This window comes from Pagrus pagrus (assembly GCF_965226575.1).
Source record: "Pagrus pagrus genome assembly, chromosome: 19".
NCBI classification, from domain to species: Eukaryota; Metazoa; Chordata; class Actinopteri; order Spariformes; family Sparidae; genus Pagrus; species Pagrus pagrus.
This window is the reverse complement of record NC_140203.1, coordinates 1,060,001-1,085,644: the sequence shown is the minus strand read 5'-3', so window position 1 is coordinate 1,085,644 and position 25,644 is coordinate 1,060,001. Positions and strand designations below refer to the sequence as shown.

General features: G+C 44.8%; 3 protein-coding genes across 3 annotated transcripts; 2 read left to right on the top strand and 1 right to left on the bottom strand.

Annotated features, from left to right (window-relative positions):
• Positions 1-3,367: 3,367 nt before the first annotated feature.
• LOC311275351 (caspase-7-like) lies at positions 3,368-6,658 on the bottom strand. The gene is made up of 4 exons (XM_084383820.1): positions 6,364-6,658; positions 5,445-5,608; positions 5,190-5,316; positions 3,368-3,961 (listed from the first exon to the last, which is right to left on the bottom strand). The coding sequence occupies exons 1-4, from the start codon at positions 6,578-6,580 to the stop codon at positions 3,648-3,650; spliced, it is 822 nt and encodes a 273-aa protein (XP_084239946.1). The 5' UTR covers positions 6,581-6,658; the 3' UTR covers positions 3,368-3,647.
• Positions 6,659-9,410: 2,752 nt separating this feature from the next.
• Positions 9,411-14,147, top strand: dusp11 (dual specificity phosphatase 11 (RNA/RNP complex 1-interacting)). The gene is made up of 10 exons (XM_084383815.1): positions 9,411-9,581; positions 9,687-9,770; positions 10,723-10,798; positions 10,887-11,018; positions 11,132-11,255; positions 12,236-12,296; positions 12,370-12,416; positions 12,510-12,585; positions 13,014-13,127; positions 13,296-14,147. Exons 2-10 carry the CDS (start codon positions 9,733-9,735, stop codon positions 13,699-13,701), a joined length of 1,074 nt encoding a protein of 357 aa, XP_084239941.1. The 5' UTR covers positions 9,411-9,581; positions 9,687-9,732; the 3' UTR covers positions 13,702-14,147.
• Positions 14,148-15,321: 1,174 nt separating this feature from the next.
• atp6v1b2 (ATPase H+ transporting V1 subunit B2) lies at positions 15,322-25,397 on the top strand. Its single transcript, XM_084384120.1, has 14 exons — positions 15,322-15,513; positions 16,879-16,934; positions 17,174-17,272; positions 17,672-17,765; positions 18,077-18,154; positions 19,208-19,347; positions 19,438-19,539; positions 20,829-20,926; positions 21,129-21,252; positions 21,359-21,509; positions 21,604-21,686; positions 22,040-22,144; positions 22,240-22,369; positions 22,995-25,397. Exons 1-14 carry the CDS (start codon positions 15,360-15,362, stop codon positions 23,129-23,131), a joined length of 1,551 nt encoding a protein of 516 aa, XP_084240246.1. The 5' UTR covers positions 15,322-15,359; the 3' UTR covers positions 23,132-25,397.
• Positions 25,398-25,644: the final 247 nt, after the last annotated feature.

The window sequence follows — 25,644 nt, the reverse complement described above, 5'->3', positions numbered from 1 at the left end:
GTGTGTGTGTGTGTGTGTGTGTGCGGTGGGCGTGGCTTTAGCTGACACACCTGTACCAAGCTGTTCACCTGCAGTCACCACATCATCTCTACATCTCTAAAGAGTAACTGAAGGTGAAAATGTGACGATAGTATAAAGTCTGTTTGCTCCAGAGGAAGCTGCATGTCATCTGATAAACTGTGCGTTGCATTGTGGGTAATGTATTCCTTTCTTTTTTCCCCTTGCTTCTCGCAGCGCACAAACAACTTGGACTGTAACCCTTCATCACATACTCCACCAGTTACAGCCAACAGAAATAGTTTAGTTAAACACGTGTCGGCGTGAATTTAAAGGAGAATTCCGGTTATTTGACACCTGGACCTTATTTATAGGGGTGTGTGTGCTGGTATACTCACACAGACGATTGTAGCGCAGCTCGGAGTCCTTCGGAAGTTATTTACATCCAACCGATCGTGACCGCAGCTCACCGGGGCCACGGCAACGGAGCTTTTAAATATGAGTTATCTGCCGCGAAACTCGCTCATTTCACCTACATTTTGCCATAAATGGTCAGTGTTATCATCACGTTAGCTCAGCTAGCTTGTTGTCGTCTTCACCCAAACAAACTTTTGATGACGTCATAGGCATGCGCCGCCAAAACTCAGCTGATACTCTTTGTACCGTGCCGTCCACGCTGTTTTACGCTCGGCTGCACTGCTACAAACATGGTTCGCCATTGTGAATTTCCCCTTTGTCCAAACAAAATGACTAGTTCGTCAAAGTTCAGCTTCCACCGGCTTCCTTTGGACTACCCGGAGTTACTAAAGCTCTGGCTTGTTGCGCTCAAAATGGATACGAATATTGAAGTGGAAGAATTGAAGCGGGCGAGTAATCGGGTCTGCAGTGCTGACTTCGCTCCGGAGGACTTTATTCCCACGAAGCCAAGGAAAAAAGGCAAGCAACCACAGCGTCAGAGCCTCAAGAGACACCTCTACATCAGATAAATATTCTGCCATGTTGCACAGAAATAGCCGACGAAAACAAAGTGAAACAGCTGAGTTTTGGCGGCGCATGCCTATGACGTCATCAAAAGTTTGTTTGGGTGAAGACGACAACAAGCTAGCTGAGCTAACATGATGATAACACTGACCATTCATGACAAAATGTAGGTGAAATGAGCGAGTTTCGTGGGAGATAACTCATATATAAAAGCTCCGTTGCCGTGGCCCCGGTGAGCTGCGGTCACGATCGGTTGGATGTAAATAACTTCCGAAGGACTCCGAGCTGCGCTACAATCGTCTGTGTGAGTATACCAGCACACACCCACCTATAAATAAGGTCCAGGTGTCAAATAACCGGAATTCTCCTTTAAGCTCCAGACACCAAACTGACACCACAGAACGAGTGTGATGAAGGATGACTGCTGCGTCGCATCCAACAGGAAGCTGCACAGAGACGAAAGCTGACAGACAACTAGCTCGTACCCTCTCAAAACGAGTGTCCAGGAGATAAAATGTACTTTCAGAGTATCATCAGGACTTGAACATTGATCTGAGGCTCAGTTCTGAGGCTCTTCCGCTACTCCGACTCCTTCGCCGTTCCCCGTTTGATCATTTTCGCCATCAAGTCGGTGTGCCAAGACATTGCCAGGCAGAATGGAGAGGACAACTTCCTCGAGCCGTTAATCTGCGAGCTCGACTGGAGGCTGAGCTCTACTGGGAGGAGGACGTGCAGACCGACAGCGACAAGACTTTCCTTGGTGTGTTTGCAGACGACTCTGCGCTCTGCACCGCGCCGGAGGGTTGATGGGTGTTTTTGTATAAATGTAAATGTTTCTCAAATCTCAACGGAAATAAATCCACAGAAGAGGATTAGAGCCAACGTGTAAAATGTATTTCAGTCCTGAGAAGAAAATGTTTTCCTCAGGCACAAATTAACAAGAAATTAAAGGAAAATAAGTTGAAGTGGTTTGACTGTTTTAGTTCTGAATGTGTGAATGTTATTTCAATACATTGCTTTTGTTTGATCACTCAGAAGCCACATTTAATTGTGGCTGAGTCTTTCTAACGCTTTAATGTTTGACTCCTCACATGAAGTCAAACACTTTGTATTCAACGTCTCAGGGTCCAAAACAGCCGACACAATATTATACTCAAGTAAAAGGTACTTTAGTGAAACTTTACTTTGATGGCCTCACACCACTCTGCTCCATCCGAGCTTTTTCATTTTACTTTTAATTGAAATATTTTTGCTTTTTTAAAGGCGCTAGTTATAAATTAATTTTTGAGTCTCGTTCCAAACTCGTCAGAAAGTAACGCTTTAAGTCGACCGCCATCCTGAGGCATCACTGTTTGACGAGTTGGGAATACGACTCAAAATTCAACTTTTCCTATTTGTATTTAATCTTGTACAAGTAAAAGAAATAAAAATCTGCAGGTGAAGGTTCTGAGTTGTGATTACTTTCTGCCAAGTTTGACACGAGCCACAAAATTATGTTGTTTCTTCATAACTAAGCTAACGAGCACGCTGCTGCCACATGTAACCTGTTTTGTACCAACATTTATTTTTATTTTGTAACATCAGGCTTTCATATAAAATCTGTTTGAATTGTGATACTGTCGTGAAATACACAATGATTGTAGACATAAAATAAACTCAAAGATTTAATGTAATTTACTGTATAAAGCCACTAACTATGGTGCACATACCACTGGCTGAACATGAGCGACCTCTAGTGGTGCTCAGTGGAATCATTTTGTTTATATGTGGCGGACCCTGCCACCTGTCTAGCTTCAGACAGTGTTCTGGGAACTTATTTTCCTTTGAGAACAGCTTGTTTATTCTCTTATGGAACATTAATATTGTAAATATTAAAAATCTCAGTTTGAATTTCTTCTATAAAACTACGTAGTGCTCCTTTAAAGGTCTGCCAAAGAGAAACTGACACAACATCATCAGGAGGTCGACTTATCTCGTTGACGTGTAATCCTGTGACTTCTGACCTCGTCAGTCAGCTGGTTATGATGTAACGCAGGTGAAGTGAGGTGTGAAGTCAGGTGTACTATCAGTCATGTTGTCAGTCACAGGTCTGCTCGATACTTTCAGTTCTGTTGAAGTTCAGTGACTTCCTGTAATGACTTTATGGTTGTCAGGACAGACTGAGAGCTTCATGTCTCGATCCTGAAACATTTCACCTGAATCTGCTTCACTCACTGACCGGACTCATCAGCAGACAGACGTGATGCCAGCGGTGTGTTAATCTGTATCAGAGGTGCTGACTAACATCTACTGATTGAGGCCGTACTGGGCCGGGTTCAGTTGTTCTGACGGACGTGTTCTTCCATCGCAGAGAGCAGACAGAAGGAAGCTGAAACACTCAAGTCAATGAAATCGTTCTTTAATAACAAACAGATACATGAATAAATAAATGACAGGTCACATGAACATGAGACAACCTGTTCCAGAGTTATGTACAACATCAGCAGAATATTTCAGCAGCTGTTTCCTTCATGACATCTTTGGACTTTCTTCAGGAAGTCAGACATGTTGAGAAAATACAAACTGGTTCCTGACTTCTTCTGGAACCTCCTCTCGTCCATCTACATTCCTGCTGATAATTATTGTCCTCATACATTCAGACGCAGTCACGAACACTGGCGCTCTGCAGTCTAACTGATGGAGGGAGTCCGTTTCCGGGTGTTGTCGGTGTGGACTAGTGACGTGGCCGAGAGCCCGGCGGACCCGCCGTCTTTCCCCGACTTGGCGAACGGGAACACTTCTCTGGTCAGTCGTGTCACGAGGCACGGCATCTCTTTCTTCCCATCAAAGTCGCGACCTTTGGCCTGGAAGGTGTAGGCCACTCTGTGGGAGAGGCGGGTCATCAGGCGAGTCAGCTCCAGGTCACGAAGGCCTTCCTCGTTTAATAAAGTGCAGAAGGTCTGGAGGAAGACTGATCCCAGGGGGTGCATGAAGGCTCCGTAACCTGAGGAGAGGACGGAGGAGAGACGGGTTAAACAGAGAAGATGATCCAGAGACCAACACACAGATCATCAACCATCAACCATCAATCATCAATCATCAACCATCAACCATCAGCCATCAGCCATCAACCATCAACCATCAGTCATCAATCATCAATCATCAATCATCAACCATCAATCATCAACCATCAATCATCAATCATCAACCATCAACCATCAATCATCAACCATCAACCATCAATCATCAACCATCAACCATCAATCATCAACCATCAATCATCAACCATCAATCATCAATCATCAACCATCAACCATCAATCATCAATCATCAATCATCAACCATCAATCATCAACCATCAATCATCAATCATCAACCATCAACCATCAATCATCAACCATCAGCCATCAGCCATCAACCATCAACCATCAGTCATATTTACACACTGTTGACCAGCAAAGTCTTTAAATTTTTTAGGGGTCATTTAGGTTTGCATGGTTCTTCCAGGGGTGTTAGTGGTCATTGAAATGGTTCTACAGGAGGTTCTAGGGTTCATTTAGGAGGTTCTGCAGGACTTAAGAAGTTTCAATGAGGGGTCTTTAAGAGGTTGTTGATGTCATTAAGGAGGTTCTACGGGTCGTTTAGTAAGTTTTAGTGGTTATTGATGAGGTTCTGATGTCGTGGCTTGACTTGATGGCTTTTGAGGGGGTTCTACAGGTACTTGGGGAGGTTCTTGTAGTCACTCATAATGTTCTTGTGGCTCTTTCAGGTTGCTGTGGTCATTTAGGAGGTTGTAAGTGCAGTTCAGGAGATTTAAGTCATCTGTGAGGAGGTTCTGTAGCTGAGAATTGATGGTCGTTGAGAGGGTTCACTGGTTTCTTGGGGAGGTTTCACTAAGCAGTGTTGATGGTATAGAGGTTCTGTAGAGGTTCTCGGAAAGGTTCTAGCAGCCACTGAGGAGGTAATATAGTATTTTAGGGTTTCTCTTAGGTTCCCGAGGTTTTGTGGTTCCTCTGGGGGTTGTAGTGGTCAGTGAGGACCTTCTAAAGGTTCTTCAGGATGTTTTAGTGGGCTTCAGGGGGTTTTAGGAGGCCCTGAGGTGGTCAGACTTTCATGCATTACATTTGACTGAATTGATCTCAGTGTTTCACTGGAACTTCGACTGGACCAGCTCCACCTGCAGCTCCACACAGCTGGAGGTCTGTGTGCAGTGAAGCAGGACAGGTGTTTACCTGGTGGTGTGGCGTACATCACAGCTGTATCTACAGGAAGTGAGAGATACTGCGAGAAGCTGCTCTCTCTGCTGTCATCAGCTGAATCCACCTCCACACCCGGATCTACAGCTTGTCCTCGACAGGCCTGCAGAGACAGACAGCAACAACACAACGTCCTCAGTAACACAACCTGAAGGAGAAGCTTTCATCTGCATCAAAGTCCTGCTGCTGACAGGACAGCCTGCTCTCCTCCTGCTGCTCACCTGTACTCACCTGTACCAGGAACACTTTGGCCTTTTCCTCCATGTATTCGTTGTCAAAACACGAGAAGATCAACGACAGTCGGACGGGTTTCCCATCGGCCCCGAACACGCAGTCCTCCTCCCCGTGAGACGACAAGACGGCCAGAAAACAGTCCTTCACGGGCCGCCGGCTCTCTGCAGCGCACACACACACACACACACACACACACACACACACACACACACACACACACACACACACACACACACTGGGTCAGTCCTCATCTATGACTTTGTTCTCCTGACCAACACAAACGTCTCCATCAGAGCTGGATTACATAACCAATAATCACATCCAGGTCGCTGTTCTCCACTTTATCTATGAAAGATAATCAGCTGTAAAACTCCACATCAACCTTCAGCCTGTCTGATATCTGTGTGTGTCCTCTGAACACACAGGCTGCCTGCTTATATAAAGCTCAAGTCATTCAGTCGTTATTTTGTACCCAGATTGTTGTTTGTGGTCGTTGTTGAGGTTTAATGACGGGACAGACGTGCTGTAAAGATGAGTTCCTGTTTGCTACGTGAAGGTTTAAAGGAAAGGCTCAAAGCTTGGTGCAGTTTGCAGGATCTCCATGTTTGATGTTGGTGTCTGTGTCACACTGATGTCAGTCAGCGTGGAGAGGCTGACAGCAGAGGGCGAGCACAGACTCTCTCTGGGTTCAAACATGAGTTAAACTGTCACCAGAGATTCACAGGTTCACGCTGGAGGGGCAGATTATTCTGGAGTGTTTCCTGAGATCTGAACACGTCTTATAATAAATCAGTGAGTAAATAAAGCAGCAGCGTGTGTTCTCTGCACAGCAACAGACGACCTGCGCTCCGATCAGTCAGTACACACATTAATACACATAGAAACACACTGACAGAGTGTGTGTTGTGTGTGTTACCTTTCTGAAACAGCTCATAGATCTCGTCTGCGCTCAGGTCCATGTGGATGTCCACCTTGAAGCCCAGTTTGCTGAGGGTGCCGTGGAGTTCCTTGGTGTCCTTCTTGGCTCCAGGTCTCCTCTGCAGACTCACCCCCGGATCAAACTGTGCCACAGACACCAACACTGCCCTGTTACACTCCCCCCTGTGATCCATCGGTCGTCTCCACTGCAGCATGCTGCTTCTTCTTCTTCTTCTGCTTCTTCTTCTTCTTCTTCTTCTTCTTCTTCTTCTTCTTCTTCTTCTTCTTCTGCTTCTTCGTGCGTCTCTGGATGTGTCTTCGTGCCTCTGTGCTCCTTTTAAACCTCTGAAGCGACGCTCCTCCAGTCTCACCATATATGGAGTTTCCTTGTCGTATAAGGATCACACGTGTGATGTAATCATCCATTACAGCCGTCTGCTGGGAAACGCAACTGTGCAAACCTCCCGCACCTCTTCCCTCAGGTGTGTTTCCGTCAGGTGTTTGCTGTTCCAGTTAAGACGCACTCGAGTAGAGACAATGAAAATTATCATCAGGAGTCATTTTCAGCACACCACCACAAAGTCCAATCACTAACTGTTGTAGAACTTTAAAGGGGCAGTATGTAGTTTTGGAGACTTTCTCTTCTGTTAACAATTCTTCACCAGAACTACAGAATGCTCCTTTAATATAAATCAGGTGAGTTGAGCTGTTTCGGAGCTTTTGATCGCATCACGTCCTCTTCAGCAGGCAGACTTCTCGTCCATCTTGGCTTCACAGTCGAGACTGAATGTTGAGTCTCAGCTCTGATTTATCGGCCTGAGACATTTTTTAAGAGAAAAAGTCAAACTTCTGTGTTGTCGGCTTGTTCAATGTGAATATTTTCTGGTTTCTTTCCTCTTGGACAGAAAACTGAAGATCTTTAGTTTGTGGATGAAACACTGATCGACATTTTATAGACAGAAGAAAAGACAATGAAAATAAGACTTGACTTCAAAACAGTGATATTTAACTGAGTTAGTTAAGAGCACTCAGTATGCTAATACTGATTCAGAGTATTATAACAATAAAAGCTTGAATCACTGAGGGACGCCATGATGACACCTGAACAACAGGACGTCTTGGAGTGACACAAATATCACAGCAGACACAGACACAGACACACACACACAGACACACACACAGACAAACACAAACACAGACAGACAGAGCAGGTTAAAACAACAACAGCTGCACTACACTGGACAGGACTGATTGGTTCGGGTCACAGTGATCTGCAACTTAAAATGAATGTGTGCCAGGGCCGTGAACTCGGGGGCCGTTGACCCCTTTCCTTGCTCCCACCTCTCGAGTGTCTCACTCAGCCTCCATTTTGATCTCAGCTCCAAACACGGACAGTTTATGACTGTATCCTGCACGCTGGCGACACCAGACACACACAGCCAATAAACTCCAGGCTAAATTCTCCAAATTGCTCCTGTGTTAGTTTATGATACAAGAGGTGTGGCACGCACACACACACACACACACACACACACACACACACACACACACTGAAAACATCATCAGCTGACAATGTTGCGGCTGGTAATCAAGTCACACAGGTTGCAGAAACACGAAGCGTCACCATCAGTAACTTTCCACATCTTCAAACATTCAGAGTCCTGCTCTGTTATTATATATTCTGATGTGCTCACAAACAACATGACTCATTAAAGACGCTGACTGACTCCGTCTCTCGTTATTTATAAGTGTGCAAAGTACTCACAAGAGTCCTGACGAGCACCCGCACAAGAACACAAAGTGAACGCCTGCACTGAAAATATTGAACAAGTACAAGAACGTGTCGTCTGCAAAATGTTTGTAACAAAGGTGAAAATATCAGACTGCTGCAAAATGACAACTGTGACTATTTTACATATATTTATGTTTTATTGTTGATTGTTACATGACTGAGACATGATGAACGTTTATTTTTTGTCTGCAAAGTAACAGTTTAGGATTACAGTTTTAAAACAAACAATGATATGAGTGTGTATTCTGTGAGATGACATCATCTTATTGGTCGGCTATTTAACTTCTCTTGTTTTTATTAGCCTGTGTTTGGTATCGAGGTAATCCAAAAGTAATGGAAAGTAATCAGGTTACTTTATTACTGTGATAATGTCACTGACTACATTTTTTAGCAGGTAATTAGTAACTGTATCAGAATCCATTTTAAAAGTAATCCTCCCAACTCTGTATTCAGTTGAGACTCTACTTCCGTAACTTAAGTGCGTCACTATGAAACAGGTGTTATATAAATATATATTTTTATATATTTATTATAAAATATATTCACTCAAGTCAGTCAGCAGACATGCAAAATAAATGTGTGGGATATTTAAAGCAGAGATACTGTGTTTAAAGCTATTGAGAAGCTATTGAGCGAAAATGCTAATATTCACATATAGCCTAAAAAATAATAAAAAATATGAACAGATGTAAAATGTAAAAACAAGAGGTGTATCTCGTGCAGCCAGTGTAGTCACATGATCCCAACATGATTTTGAGTCAATTGATCACATGACCTGGAAGCTATTGAGCTAACATGCTAATATTTACATATAAAAATTAATAAAAATTCATATAAAATATTTCGAGATGTAAAATGTAAAAACAAGAGGTGTATCTCATGCAGCCAGTGTAGTCACATGATCCCACACTGATTTTGAGTCAATTGATCACATGACCTGGAAGCTATTGGAGTGGCTTGTGAATGTCTGTCCAATATCCAACTTAAAACTAACTTCACTGAAGTTATAAAAGTCTATAAAAGTAATAAAAGTCGATAACAGTGGCTTTTAAATGTCACGATTAAATGTAGTCGAGTAGAAAGTTGCATTAAAACCGCCTCAGATCTGTACTTCAGTACAGTATTTGAGTAAATCTACTTAGTTACTCTTCTACCTCTTCAGTATGAGCAGAGCTCTCTCTGCTGTAGCTCCATCATCGACCACCAGGTGGCAGTGAGAAGTCCTCCGCCGCGTTAAGATGGCGTGTCGATACGTCATCCACATGCGACTGCAGCGGCCGGCAGAAAACGGCTGTGTTGTTTATGTGGGTTCACAGCCTGGTAGTTTTTAACATGGGCGCAGTTATACTGAGATAGTTTGTAGTATTTAATATTAAAATGTTTTAGCGACACCTGCTCCACCTGCAGCCCGCGTGTTTGAACAGGTAACTTCACCCAGCTGCTCTCATTTACAGCTACAAACAAGCTAACTGCTCTGTTTTGTACACGTGGTGACGTTCAGCTGTTCAGAAGTGAGTTTCGTTTCTTAGAAAAGACAGACGGAGAGAAAAGAAAAGCACACGAGAGGATTTTAAAATGTCTCGACACAACAAGAAGAACGGGATCCCGGACAGGTGAGGACACGTTTCTTCTGTCAGCACGTTAAATGTCCTAATGTTGAGCTAACTTTGGTTACTGTGATTAAAACGAGCTGCAGTCTGAAGCACCGACAGACACACTGGACCATGAACAGGACGAGCCTGAAGCCGTGCTGATATTTAAAGTATTTGGGCTCTAAAGGCTTAAAACTCACTAATTTAACAGTTTTAATGTAATGAAATACTTTTGATTAATGACATTCAGCATTTAATTCAGTGATGTATCCAGTCAGAAGACCCAGCAGCTCAGCTGAGACCTTATCAACATGTGACAGGTCATCGTGTGTTGGTCAACACTTCTTATCTGACACGAACACGCTGCTGTTTGGGACATTTTACAGTGAAGCTGCAGCCAACGATTATATTTTCATCCTCCAGTTAATCAGCTGGTTGTTTCTCCAATCAATCGATTAGTTGTTTAGTCTATAAAATGTCACAACATGTCTCCTCAGATGTCGTTTCATCCACAACTGGGGCTGAAAATGTTAAGTTATTTCTTTAATCGATAGTCGGCTGCCTTTACAATCGATTAATCATTAATAACATTTTCATATGTTGAACATTTTCCCTTTAGAGGCCTGATTTAGTCTGTGACAGGATCTGTGTGTGATGCAGTCAGAGCGGCTCCAGGAGTGAACATAAAGTTACATAACACAAAATAATGACTTCATTTTACTGACAGAGCTTCAACAACTGGCAACAAAATCCAGCTGATAAAATGTGATAATATCAGTTTGTGTAAAATGTCTTATGTTGTGTTTATTTGGATTTATTTAAAAAGCGAGTGTCTTTAATGTGTCATTGTAAAACACTGATTATCTCTGATTGTCGATTAAGACATTTTATATCGATCAATGATGAATTATCAACATCCCTCCCACATCGCTGAGCTCTGCGTGGCTGTAACATGAGGTCTTCTTCCTGGCAGGTGGCTGGATTACAGAGCTGTCGGGAAACGACTTCACGGGACTCGATTCATCGCCTTCAAAGTGCCTCTGAAACAGGTGAGCGGCTCTGCTGCCGTCTGCAGGTCAGACGTGTGTTTTGTGGTCGTGTTTGAGCGCGAGCGGTCAACACGTGTGTTTTCTTCAGTCTTTGAACCAGCAGCTTCCACGTTCGGACGTCTTCGGTCCCTGGGAGCTGCTGGACGCTCTCAGCAAAGAAAAGCAAGAGCTCGGTTTGATGATCGACCTGACCTTCACCACACGCTACTACAAACTACAGGTACGCACACACACACACACACACACACACACACACACACACACACACACACACACACGTTTTATTATTTTTCTCCTCAGTTTAACCAAACCACTCGCTGTCTCTGTGTTTAGGACGTGCCAGAGTCTCTGCTGTTTGTGAAGATCTTCACAGCTGGTCATGAGGTTCCCAGTGACGAAACCATCCTGAACTTCAAACGCACCGTACGAAGGTTTCTACGAGACAACGCAGATAACGGTGAGGAGCTCTCTGGAACTGGGTGGGACGATTTTGTTGGGCCAAATTTTCAAACCAGTTTAATTGTAAGTATAAGACAGGACTGGTAATACCTAATGTTACCACCAGATGTCACACGAGACTCCACCACTACCAAAATAAGAGCCCATGGATGAGAGTGTAGCAGGATTACAGTCCATCAGAGCAACTGTGCGAACTCGTCCTCTTTAGTTTAACATCAAAATAATAAAACGGGAGAGAAGATGCAGCAGCGACAGTTTCCACACCATGTTCCTGATAATGTTTCACAATAAAAGCCTTGTTAAGAAATAAAGAGTTTCTGTCCACAGAAAGAGGACTTTTAATTTGAAATAACTCTCCACTTGATAAATGCAACTTCAGCTGGTTGGAGCTTGAATCCTACCGACTCTCGTGCTAATCATCACTGGTCTCTCTTGTTCTGCATGAGCTGAAAATCACTTCTTCCTTCTCTGCTTTACAGTATTTTGGGTAAAAAAACAAATGTTATTTCTTCATTTACTGTTAATTTTGTCCAGCAGCGTCCTCACACACGTTAACTCTCTAGAAAATCAGCAGTTTTGTCACCTTCGCTCTGCAGATTGTCGCCTCTCAGCTGCAGTTTGTGTTGCTGAAGCCTCATGAAGCTTTGTTGGTTTAAACTCTGCAGCTCAGTGACACCTGCTGGTCTGAACGACTTACAGCAGCCGTTCAGCACCGAAGCTTATTGATAGATTAAGTATCATGTGTGAGAAATAAACGAACCCTGTGTGTTACTGTTAATCAGAATAATCTGCATAATATAGTTATATATACATTTTTTTTCATCAATTTTCTGTTCAGTTTGAACAAAACATTTGTTTTTGGTTAAAAATGATCTCACAAAGCAAAAGTAAACATCTGTATGTGACTGATGTGGACATTAAATGAGCTGCTGCTGCTTTAACATCACACTCACCTGTTAACTGTCATTTCCGTCACAGACAAGCTGATCGGAGTCCACTGTACCCACGGTCTGAACCGAACCGGCTACCTGATCTGCAGGTGCGTTCAGTGTGAATCAGTCAGTGTGAGCTGCAGGTGTGAACCGTGTCTAACAGCTGTGTCTGACCTGCAGGTATCTGATCGATGTCGATGGGATGGATCCTAAACAGGCTGTGGAGTGTGAGTACTGGTGTTTGTTATTTTAATGTTTCGGGCTCATTTCTGACTGACGGTGAAATATAATTTATATATTTAATATTCTTCTGTTGTCAGTGTTCAACTCGTCGCGAGGCCACAAGATCGAGAGACAGAACTACCTGGAAGACCTGCAGTATGGACGGAAGAGGAGGTGAGACGGACCAAGAATGGATTGTAGATTTCAGATGTTCTGAACACAACAGGAAGTTCATTACTGTCAGTTTCAGCACATGAAATATTAGGCTGAATAAAAGACGCTCCTGTAGCCGCAGACCTCTGAGACTCTTCATGTTTCTAACTTTTCTTCAGTATCACAGTGATCCAGTGATAGTTTGTACATCTATGAGCACACTGTGAACAGGAGCTGCTAACGGCTAATTTGGCGTATGTTTATTACTCTAAATGTGCCAAAATAGGCTGAAAAACTCCCACAACAACATAATATTTCCTGTGTACATCCAGCGGTCTCAGTGTCTGACTTTGAAAGCCTGTAACACATCATTCATTACTTTACGTTATCAGTTTCTGCTCTAGTTTGACGTTGATTGATCCGTTCCTTGTCGTGCTTTTGTTAAACAGTAACGACGGGATGGACGAGTCGGATCAGGAGCCAATGAGAGGTTGTGCTGCTCATCGGCCGTCTGAGAGCAGAGAGGAGCGACGACCTCACTACAGTGACTCCAGACACCACAGGTAGGGATGCTGTGGTCACTAGTTCACTGCAAGTTTTCATTTAATGCTGAATTTACAAGAAGGCACCGACCCTGACCCTTCACAAAGTTTGTTCAGTTCCTCCTCATGAAACAACTCTTAAAATATATTTGTTAAAGGAGCCGTCCCTCTTGTTAATTCATATTTCAGGTCTTTCCCTCCAAGAGAAATGAACCATCGCTCACATCACCATCATCACCACAACAACGGCCGTCTTTCCCCTCCACCGTTACGACCTCCACCTTCTTTGTATCCTCCTATGGGAGCCGCTCTGCGCTCACCGTACCGATGGACCGCCCCTCACCTCGACAGTCAGTGGAGGAGACCCCCCCGCTCAGAGGAGCCGGAGTGGAGCCCGCCGTCCCGCCGGCACGAGGACCGAAGGAGAGCGCCCCCTCCCCCTCCCCTCTCCCGCTACGCCCCGCGCTGGACCAACGAGTCCAGCCGCCATGACAGACCTGACAGACCTGACAGACCTGAGGAGGAGTGGGCCGGTCCCAGAGCGGGACACAGACACACTCACCCACACAGAGTCGGCTCGTACAGCGACTACTAGAAACCAGGAGGCTGAAACCTGCTCACAGCTACTAACAGCTGCAGAGTGACGACGCGGAGATGATGCATTTGTTAGTTTCACCGCTCTGGTTCACCTGGGTTCAAAGGGGCGGTGCACTCGCTGGTGTCCTGCTTAAAGTAGGAAGTTTTTTAAAGGTGAACAATCCTCCCATGTTCAGAACTTCACCAGCTTCTGGTCGTTTTACTATGAGACTTCCTGTTTTGATGGGGATGTTTTAATCACTCGGTATCAGCTCAGATTAATGTCTCTCACCTGCCTGAGCTGCAGCGCTGCTCTCCTCGACACCAGCCGGCTCCACCGTGCAGCGTCTCACTGCAGATGAGAGTGAAGTGAAGATCACAGTGTGAATGTGTTTGATTGCTTTGATGATAAACTCTGTTCTGACGCTCAGGATGGTGAAATTAAAAGACTACGACAGAAACGAAGCAGTTATTTCTCCTCTTTCTGCTCCGAACATTCAGACAGCAGCTCCTCCGACAGTCACCAGAGTAAATGTTTCTCTAAACTACGGATATGTTGAAGCTTTACATAGTTTTATTTTACAACACTGATCATGCTGTGGTTCAGTTCAGACCCAGAAACACAGAAACACTCGGTTAGTGTTCAGAAAACATCACGTTTTGATTAAACTGGTTCTGTCGCCTCAAACACGGCTGGAAAATGTCCAGACGTCTCATTTAAAATATCCAGCGGTGTCCACTTAGAAATGTTGAACCTGTCTTGAACAGTGGTCTCTGGCTTGTCGGCCATCTTAACCTATCACGCCACCATCTGTCCCTCCATCTCCTGACGTGGCACTCGGTTCATGTTCATGTAATGTGGGCGGAGCCTCTCGTCACCGATCACTGATGTTCCTGTAGCTCATGAGATTAATTTCACTGATCAATACACTGATCAGCTTATAGTTCTGAATGAGGAACGTCAGTATTTGGATTAATATCTTCAGCGTGTCAGATACATAATGAATCAACATTTAAATATATGTGTCAGATGTCCAGTTTAAAGGGACATTGACGAGGGTCAAACACACTGGATCAGGATCAGTGAGGACAGAAAGTGTTTCTTCCAAAGTTAAAGTGAAGACATGAAACCAGAAGTCTGTCGGTCAGAACCTCGTTCACACGGACCTCAGGTCAGCCCACGGTCCCAGAACCGTTGATTATTCAGTTTAGTTTGGACTTTTTCTCTCCTGATTAAATCAGTTCAGAGCTGGAAAACAACATGATGTGTGAACAGACATGAAGTTCAAACAACAGAAGAAGAAACACGAGACAAATCAAACATCCTCTATTTTAATATATCTGCATTTTTAGTTTTCCTGTTTTACTTTTTATTTTTTTTACTTTGGAGCAGATGAATCTTCCTCCCTCTCCTGTGGCTCCTTTAATTTCACTGTAAATCATATAAACTGACTGTTCTTTGACTTTTAAAGTCTCTGGTTGATTAATAAAGTTTTATTGTAATGTTTAATCTCAACAAACATTCTGATTCAGCAGACAAATAACACAACAACACAATAATAAAGCGCTGGTTGCACCGGCTCGTCGTGTCTGCAGCCCCCAAGTGATGCAGCTGTGGTGTGCCCTCTGCGCATGCGCCGAGCCTGTCACGACTCCGCTGCCGCTGCAGGTGTGAACATGGCGATGAAGGCGCTCAGAGGGATGGTGAACGGGGCCATGAGCGAGCTGTCCTCGGCCGTCAGCGGGACCAGGCCGCCGGCCGCCGCTCCGGCCGCCTCCCGGGAGCACGTGCTGGCCGTGAAGAGGGACTATATCTCCCAGCCGCGCCTCAGTGAGTCCCGGTGTGTGCGTGTGTGTGTGTGTGTGCGTGCGTGATGCTGCACGGCGTGCGTCATGTTAGAGACAGGACACGGTCAGGATGTGTGAGACACCTGTCAGCTGACTGATCAATCACAGGAGGCATTGATGAGTCTGTGCTGTGAACCTGACAGAAACAGCTGATCAGCTCCGTTCGTGTCTTCATGTTTCACTTTTATAAGTTTGGCGTCGTGTTTCATCATTTTCTGACATGTTGTCGCCCACATGATGCATGTTTGCAGTCCAGGCTGCTGACTGTGCTGCATGAGTGTGTGTGTGTGTGTGTGTGTGTGTGTGTGTGTGGGCCTCAGTGATAAATATATCTGCAGCTCTGCCTCCAGCTCACTGTGATGAGATGAAGCTCAGAGGCTGATTGTCTTAATGATGAATCCATCAGCTGTTAGTTTATAAACCTTTACAAGACGTCCACAGAGACGTTCACATTACTGAGGGATTAACAGAGAAATTACATGAAGTACATAAATCCAGTCATCTCGTCCCGACATGCTGATGAAAGTCAGGTGAAAACAGTAAAACAGCGTCGCAGCATTCTGCTAAACAGCTGAAGTATCTGAGGAAAAATAAATAAAATCCTCCAAAACTCCATTAAAACTTTGCTGAATCAGCTGTTAGCACTTCCTGTTAGCAGTGAACCTGCGGATGTTCAGACAACCGTCACTGGATCACTGTGATGCTGAAGACAACTTAAAAACATGATGTTTCTCAGGCAGGTTCTGCACATGTGAGGATTTCAGGCTCAGTCTCGTAGTCCACAGAACATTTCTGGAGCTTCACAGTAAAACAGAGTTGCAGCGTTCTGCTGAACACCTGAAGCAGCTGGAGATGATTTAAACATCAGATGTCTCCACACAGCTCGTCTGCTGTGATCACAGAGATCACACTGATCTGAGGAGATGATGTTTAACCCCTTTTTAAACTAAATCTTCACTGTAGCTCATTAAAAATACCTGTTTCTTTGTCGGGACATTTTCAAGTCAAAAGACGACTTGAAAATGTCCCAACGTCTCTTTTAAGATACCTATTTTTCAGCTGCAAGTTGTCCTGACGTCTCGTCAGAAAATGGCCTTTTCTGATATGAACTTACTGCTCATCAGCCCGTTCTGGTTCGTCCTCACATAAACTCTGCTGCTGAAGGTCCACGAGTCGTCAGCGGCCCGTTCATGAGCGACCTGCAGCCTGCAGAGGTCCATCGTCACATTTCTGTTAATATTCAGCTCTGATTTCATGAATGAAGCCGTCAGTCTGCAGCTGCAGGTCTGTTGCTGTGTCGGAGCTGAGTTCACTCTGCTGTCATCACTTCCTGTTTCTGCCTCCTCAGCCTATAAAACCGTGTCTGGAGTCAACGGTCCGCTGGTGATTCTGGATCAGGTGAAGGTAAGAACCCAGCTGCCTCATCTCACACTGACTTCACGTGACTTCACAGTGAAGACGGTCCACTTCAACGTTTCTTATCTTGTCAGCTTCATTCAGATCCAATAGAATTACATCATCAAAGTATTTTACTGTGACCCTGTCGGCTGTGAAGCATCACGCTGCAGTGAGGTACAAACAGGAAGTTAACGTGCTCCTCGTCTCTCAGCTGTCTCTGATGACATCGTCCTGCTTCTCAACAGTTCCCGAGGTATGCAGAGATCGTCCACCTCACGCTGCCTGATGGTACCAAGAGGAGCGGGCAGGTTCTGGAGGTCACCGGCTCCAAAGCGGTGGTGCAGGTACTCTAATCTCTACAACCATCAGATGGAGGAGGCGTCCTCCTGACTTCATCTAGCGCCACCATCAGGTCAACATGTTAATATGACCAGACACCTGCAGCGCTGATGACATCACATGCCAGCTGTTTCCTGCTAATTAGCTGTTGTTAGCATGCTAATACTCTAAACTCATATGGTGCCCATGGTAAACCTCACTGTGCTGTAGCACAGTCTGACAGAGCTGCTAGCATGACTGTGTTGTGACCTTATTATTGATTTATGTTTATTGATCGAGGGAGCAGAACATAAAATCACTATAAAGAAAATAAATCACGATAATGATCGACAGGAAACAGCTGCGGCCCTGAAATGATGATGATGTACTGTTATACCTGCCCTCCTCCACTCTGCCCCCTGCAGGTGTTTGAGGGGACCTCAGGTATCGACGCCAAGAAGACGAGCTGTGAGTTCACGGGAGACATCTTACGGACGCCCGTCTCTGAGGACATGTTGGGTACGACACACAGCACACGTTCATTCAGGTGTAAACTCAGGTGACTTCAGCTCTGCAGCCTCAGGTTAACTCTTTTGTTGAAGCCTCGGCTCGGTCTCTGTTGTGGAGGAGATTCTGGTTTCAGTGGAACTTCCTGAAGAAATAAAGTGAAAATAAAAGAAAAGAAATGAGACAAAAATGTTTGGAAACAGAAGTTTAATCTGTAAAACTTTATTGTATTTTGTAAATTCATCGTACTGAAGGTGTCAATGTCAAATCTTCATCTGTGTGTGTGTGTGTGTGTGTGTGTGTGTGTGTGTGTGTGTGCGCAGGTCGTGTGTTTAATGGCTCTGGTAAACCCATCGACAGAGGACCGGCTGTCCTGGCTGAAGACTTCCTGGACATCATGGGTACGTTGAGTGTTTCTGTTCTGAAGCTGTCAGGTGAGGCTGATATCTGCACCAGTGGTGGAAAGTTCTTTTAATAATCAGTGTAAAAACAGATCGTTTCATTTTAATTCAGTTCATGTTGTGCCCGAATCAAATGTACAAAAACAGACCGGATCTAGAAAACAAGTGGAAGTGATCCATGAGTCGAAAAAGTAAAAGTCTAAAAGTAATATATATGTATATATATATATATATATATATATATATATATGTGTGTATATATAAGATAAAAGAAAATATTAAAAAAAGTTAATAAATTAATGCAAAAAGGGAATTAAATAAAAGACTATCTGAAAATATGGAAACAAAAACAGACTCTATGAATCAACATTAAAGAGGAAATCCACAATAAGTCATTTATTTTTGTGCTGTTCACTGAAACACACGTGTGGACGTAATCAGGGTTCCCAAACCTGGAAAACCTGGAAAACCATTCATGCAAAATGAGAGTAAAAGCAGAAAGTCCTGGAAAAATCTTGTGTCGTCCTGAAACATAATTTAAACTCCCCTCTTTTTTTGTATATTTAATATTTCTGTTGATGAAAGCAAAACTTCCAGCAGCTCTTGGTTACTGATGTTATGCAGCCGTGGATAACTCACTGAAGTTCACCAGAGAAGACTGGAGTTATAAAATGATTAATTAAGGAACATAATAGTGTCGTTCCAGCTCGATCGTTACTGAAGATGTTCTGGAAAATGATCTCTAAAAGAGTGAGAACCTGATAATTCAAGAGAGTTTTCCACTGTTGTGGGTAAAAACAGTTTTTTCTGTCAGTTCAGTTCATTATCTGGCCCCTCCCCCACCTGTGATGTCACAGGAAACACTCCGGTACCGTGGTTCAGCTTGAGTCACTCTGGTAGACGCTGGGTTCTCGGAGGACTTGAGGGGGTCGTTACTCTCAAAGTGAAGCTTGATGTTGATGAGACTTGCAGGTTAAAACCTAAACTAGCTTCAGTAAACACAGAGTTACAGACGTACCACCGGACTGTGCACCGACTGTTTTCATGCCACAGGTCAGCCGATAAACCCTCAGTGTCGGATCTACCCGGAGGAGATGATCCAGACCGGGATATCTGCCATCGACGGCATGAACAGCATCGCCAGAGGCCAGAAGATACCCATCTTCTCTGCTGCAGGGCTGCCACACAACGAGGCACGCACACACACACACACACACACACACACACACACACACACACTAACACAGACAGGTTGAGGTTTGATTTTTCCTTCCTCTCGTCAGATCGCAGCTCAGATCTGTCGGCAGGCCGGTCTGGTGAAGAAGTCGAAGGACGTGATGGACTACAGCGAGGACAACTTCGCCATCGTGTTCGCAGCCATGGGGGTGAGACCTGGAGACTGTTTCCTCACAATGTTCTGCATGTTTCAGGAGTTTTAAGACCTCAGGAGAGATCAGGTTGCGGTTACATATGTTGCTCCTGTTTTAGTGTCTAAACCAGCCGGTGACAGGCTGAAGCCTTTCTCTACGAGTGGAATCAACAGAAGTGACGGTGACTTCAGGCTGAACCTTCTCTGACGTCCAGGACAGTTAGACACAGTTAGAGGAGCATTTAGCAGCTGAAGAGACAGATGTGTGTCTTGTTGGTGGAGACGTTCTGGTCACACCAGAAAACTCCCCACGTCTCTAACTTCACTGTGTTCAGCCTCAGAGGCCTGAAACAAAGTTAGCGGGTAAATTACACTGATGAAGCTAACGACAGAAGAGAAACACAGCTGTTACTAACGGTACCAGTGACTCGGGTCAAGATCAAGAATAAGGAAACAATAAACTGGAGATGTTTCATCAGCAGCGACACACTTCTGTTCATTTCCTCTCAAAGATTTACTGAAGAGGAGGAAAGAGCTCCACAAGCTAACTGCTGCTGACTGCTGCTGCCTGCTGCTAACTGCTGCTAACTGCTGCTAACTGCTGCTGACTGCTGCTAACTGCTGCTGACTGCTGCTTACTGCTGCTAACTGCTGCTAACTGCTGCTGACTGCTGCTGACTGCTGCTAACTGCTGCTAACTGCTGCTAACTGCTGCTGACTGCTGCTAACTGCTGCTGACTGCTGCTGACTGCTGCTAACTGCTGCTAACTGCTGCTAACTGCTGCTGACTGCTGCTAACTGCTGCTGACTGCTGCTTACTGCTGCTAACTGCTGCTAACTGCTGCTGACTGCTGCTGACTGCTGCTAACTGCTGCTGACTGCTGCTAACTGCTGCTAACTGCTGCTGACTGCTGCTAACTGCTGCTGACTGCTGCTGACTGTCTGACGTCCTCCTGACTGTGTGACCCACGTCATGTCTCCCACTTTATCAGAATCAAACAGCTGATGATCGGGTTCATCAGCTGGACACAGACGTGAGTCCAGTGATGTGATCACGTTGTTTGTTTCTGCTGGAGGTGGAAGGAGCAGCTGTTGGTTCATCACATCCACGAGGTGATGACAGTGTTGTTCACTGTTGTTTCACTGCCCCCCAGTGGACAAACACGTCACTGACTGTCTGCAGCTGGTAAAGATCAGTGTCAGTGATGATTATAGATTATATGTTTTTATAGAGTGAAAACAAGAGAAGAGGTCTCTAAAACATTTCTGTACTGAAAGTATCATCGTGTTTCTCTTCTTCACCAGGTGAACATGGAGACGGCCCGGTTCTTTAAGTCCGACTTTGAGGAGAACGGTTCCATGGACAACGTCTGTTTGTTCCTCAACCTGGCCAACGACCCCACGTATGTCTGACCTTTAATCAGCTCGTTGCTCCTTAAACCCTCATTCAGAAGAGTATAAAACATAAATGAACTTCAGACAGGTGCAGTCATTTAAGTCGCCATTTTTAATAATATAAGTGTCGTCTTCAAATTAAGCCATTAACGACTTTGTGATGTTTTCAGTGGACGATATTCAGCGTTGATATGAAACGTTTCATTGCAGCATCGAGCGAATCATCACGCCTCGTTTGGCTCTGACATCAGCGGAGTATCTGGCCTATCAGTGCGAGAAGCACGTCCTCGTCATCCTCACTGACATGAGCTCCTATGCAGAGGCTCTCCGAGAGGTCAGACAATGTTTCAGTACATTTTCTCTGAGACGACTTCTGAAATTGGCAATAAATTGTGCACTAACTCGCCCCCGTGTGTCGCTCACCCGCCGCCTCGTCTCAGGTGTCCGCAGCCAGAGAGGAGGTGCCGGGCCGGCGAGGTTTCCCTGGTTACATGTACACGGATCTGGCCACCATCTACGAGAGAGCGGGCAGAGTGGAGGGACGCAACGGCTCCATCACTCAGATCCCCATCCTCACCATGCCCAACGACGGTACTCACACACACACTCACACACGCAGCCACGAGCTAATAATGCTAATGATGAGCGCGGCGTTGTTGTGACAGCGTGTTCTCGTGTCTCTCAGACATCACTCATCCTATTCCTGACCTGACCGGCTACATCACCGAGGGACAGATCTACGTGGACAGACAGCTTCACAACAGACAGGTGATGAAGAGCAGCGGCGTGGACGAACGAAACTGAATTCAAACATGTTAGTCTCAACCTGGGACCTGATGAGAAACCATGTTGACACCAGATGTTTTAGGACCCAAAGGTTCTGTGGTGTGAAGGATTATAACGCCTCTAATGATGAATAAATGTAAATAACTGGAGCGTTTCACTGACACTCATTTGGTTTATAATCCAACACGACACACGACTGAACAAAAACCAAACGACTCGACTCTCAGAAGCTTCTTGTCTAATTAATTAACTTGTGTGAGCAGCTGACTGTGTTTTGCTGATGTAGTTTTCACTCATTGATCGCTGATCATCTTCTTCGTCCTCCTGTGGTTCAGATTTATCCTCCGATCAACGTGCTGCCGTCTCTGTCCCGTCTGATGAAGTCTGCCATCGGCGAGGGGATGACCCGCAGAGACCACTCCGATGTCTCCAATCAGCTCGTGAGTTCACGCTCACTTCCTGTTTCATACTGCACGTGCTCGCCATCATCATCCAACTCTGTAATGTGTGTGTGTGTGTGTGTGTGTGTGTGTAGTATGCGTGTTACGCCATAGGGAAGGACGTCCAGGCCATGAAGGCGGTGGTGGGCGAGGAGGCTCTGACAGCTGATGACCTGCTCTATCTGGAGTTCCTGACCAAGTTTGAGAAGAACTTCATCTCCCAAGGTGCAGTGGGGCACGGCAGATCACTCAGTTATACTTAAAATCAGCTGTGTCCGTTTGTTGTTGGTTTGTCAGCAGGATTACACAAAAACTACTGAACATCTCCACTCGGGTCTCGGCCCAGAACAGACCTCAGAACCTTTGGTTTCAGGGAGTAATGGATCTTGTTAGGTGGCTGGTATCTGTGAGTATGAGTACAGAAGAGAACTGTTGGGCCTCGGCGGAGGTATGCTCTCTACTGAGTGCCTCTTTATTTGATAGTCAAACTGGCCATTATCCAAAACTGAAGATGCGACAGTTTAGATTCCAGGACTAAAGATGAAAATGAGAAAACATTAAGTGGTTTTGGTTCAGACGATGTGTAACTAAGTACATTTTAGTTTCCTCTCAGACGGAAATATCGCACTTTTTACTTCACTACATTTATCTGACAGCGTTACAAACCGACAAAGAGCTCATACAACATGTGTGACTATGAATGAAAGTTTATTTTTCATGTAAAAAAAACTGATAACATTTAGAAACATTTTCTATAACGGCCACTCAACCCAGCAGAAACCTGCAGATTTATTGATATCCGGTGTGTGTGTGTGTGTGCGTGCGTGCGTGTGTGTGTGTGTGTGTCCAGGTGCCTACGAGAACAGGAGCGTGTTTGAGACTCTGGACATCGGATGGCAGCTGATGAGGATCTTCCCCAAAGAGATGCTGAAGAGGATCCCTCAGAGCACCTTGGCCGAGTTTTACCCGCGAGAAGCCAAACATTAACTGCACACGCTCATCTGTGTCTACCAGCCGCTTCCATGTGTTTCAGTGAGCGCTCACTGCGTACGTACAGTAAAGTGTTGTGCCGTCACATATGATGTGATGCTGTAACCGTCCTGACACTCGTGACATTCATGCGGCCTTGACAACACACCGATCCTGCTCAAACAGCCAGAAACACCGAGAGGAAAGTATCAAACGCACACAGAGGTTTGAGTTTACAGTGTGAATGTAAAGAGTGAAGAGGAGGGGGGACGTCTTAACGTCTGTGTGTGTGAAGACATTTTGATTATTGCGTCCTGCCTCTAGTTACCAAATGATACGACACACAGTCCAAAAATGAAGTAAATGATCCACAGACAGCCGTCAGACCAAAAGCTACAAAGCATTTTTAAAGTCGCAGTGAACCATCGTGAAGACGTTCATCGCGCCTCCTTTTGCACACGAGGTGAAGTTAGTGATGTAAACGGAAAAGGTCGACGTTTTTGGGAATATGCTGATTTTCCTTCGGTGGTTCGACACAAAGATTGTCTTTTTTTTCACTTTGTTTTTGCACACATTAAAAAGAAACGAGATAAACGTGATACTGAGCGAGCTTCACACCGGCCCTGTTCACATCTGGCATCAACATCCGTCCTGAGTGATCCGATCACAGGTGGACGGCTCTGACAACTCTGAGTGGACAGCACCGAGGACAGTGTGCCGCACGTGTCCTCAACTAACCGCTGAACTAGTAACCACAATAACACCAGACTCCCTCAACAAAAGTAGTGATTTTAAGAGTTTCATGAGGAGAAACTAAACAAACTTTGTGAAACAGCTACGACAAATTCTGAATCATTGGAGCTTCTTGTAAATTCGGCATTAATTGCAAAACAGATTTTAAGATGCTTCTTGATATCGTCACTCGAGACACATTTAATACCAGGAGTGAACTGACGAGCTCAAAGCTGTCCGCCTGTGATCGGATCACTCAGAGCGGCTGGTGAAGCCAAATGTGAACATCTCCACCGTGTCCCAGCTTCAGGCGAGTGTCCGATGTGATGTTGGACGCTCTCTGTCCACACTGGACCTGTTAAACCTTCTGTCACTTCATGTAAACAAACCGATCAGCTGAGCGCTGGAGATCAGACTGAGACTGACCCACAGAAGCACTCGATGGTGGACTTAAGTAGCTTTCGCCTCCTCTGTTTGTACTTTCTGATGATCTACAGCCAGCAGCGACGACCTCCCTCCAGCCGGCTTCTCCCTTATTCAGGTTTCTGCGGTAAAAGCATATTTCCCAAAATGTCAAACTATTCCTTCACCCTGCTGAGTGTCTGACCACCAGTTTCACTGTGGAGGAATGTTTTTATGAGCGAAGAAGAAGAAAACTAACAAACAGACATTTTTTACAAACAATGACGATCTCAAAACTCATATAATCAGTTCAGTTCAGTTATTATAAGAAAGCATGAAACACTTTCTCAGATTTGTGAGCAGCAGTGAGAACAGGTCGCGTGAGGTCAGAGGTGATGTCACCGTGTCCTGGAGTACACCTGTGCATCACTGACAACTTTAACCACTAGAGGTCAGCAAAAACAAGTCTTTGAGGGGACGTTGAGTTACCCTTTAATATTATTTTCTATCAGAAATTATTCTTCTAAATATGAAGCATATCAGCCTCTTGAAGAGTCGGTCTGAAGGAGCTCCCTGCTGCTGAGTCTGAACAGACTGCAGCTCATGAAAATCTCACCTGAGTGAACTTTAAGCGTTGGTGACGGGCGTGTGTGCTCATTAAAATGTTTTCTTTTGGCGGTCACCGATGGCTTCCTGTCCTTGTACGCGCCCTACCATCGTGACAGACTGTCGTGTAATCCCTCGAGCTACACGGCCTTTTTCAGAGCAGTGTGATTTTTGCACTTGACACTTGCTCTGATACACTTTAAGAAAAGCCATGTCTGTGACGAGGGAGACGGAGAGGAAACTGTGTCAGAGCCGTTTAACGAGGACGATGTTTGAGCGAGCTGTGCAGTTTGAACGTCTCTTCCTTCCTTTAACATTTGATGTCGTCGTGGTTTCTTTAGATTATAACTCGTTGGTGCCCAAAGCATGACGTGATGATCGTGTTTCATGTTTCCTGTGTTTGTGTTCAGTTCTCCACATGGTGTGTATTTCTGTTTGAACAGTGTGTGCACACTCTGGCTTTATTAATCAGCTTGCATGCATTGTCGTTGAATGTTTCCTGTTTGGTGCCTCAAAGATCATGAAATAAAAGCTGCTGTCTCATTATTTCTGACTGATTCATTGAGAAAGTGACCCCCTGGTTCATTGATAAGCCTCGTGAGTCATTGTTGGTTGTAGCTTTACACTTATATTTTATATTTCTTATATTTTACATTTATTGTATCAGATATAAACATTTATGACATTTATGAATAATCTGCCGATCGATTGTGCAGCACAGCAACCGATTACAAACAATGCAATCATTAAATCTGATTCTTGGTTGTTAATTATTTAAAAACTACCACTAC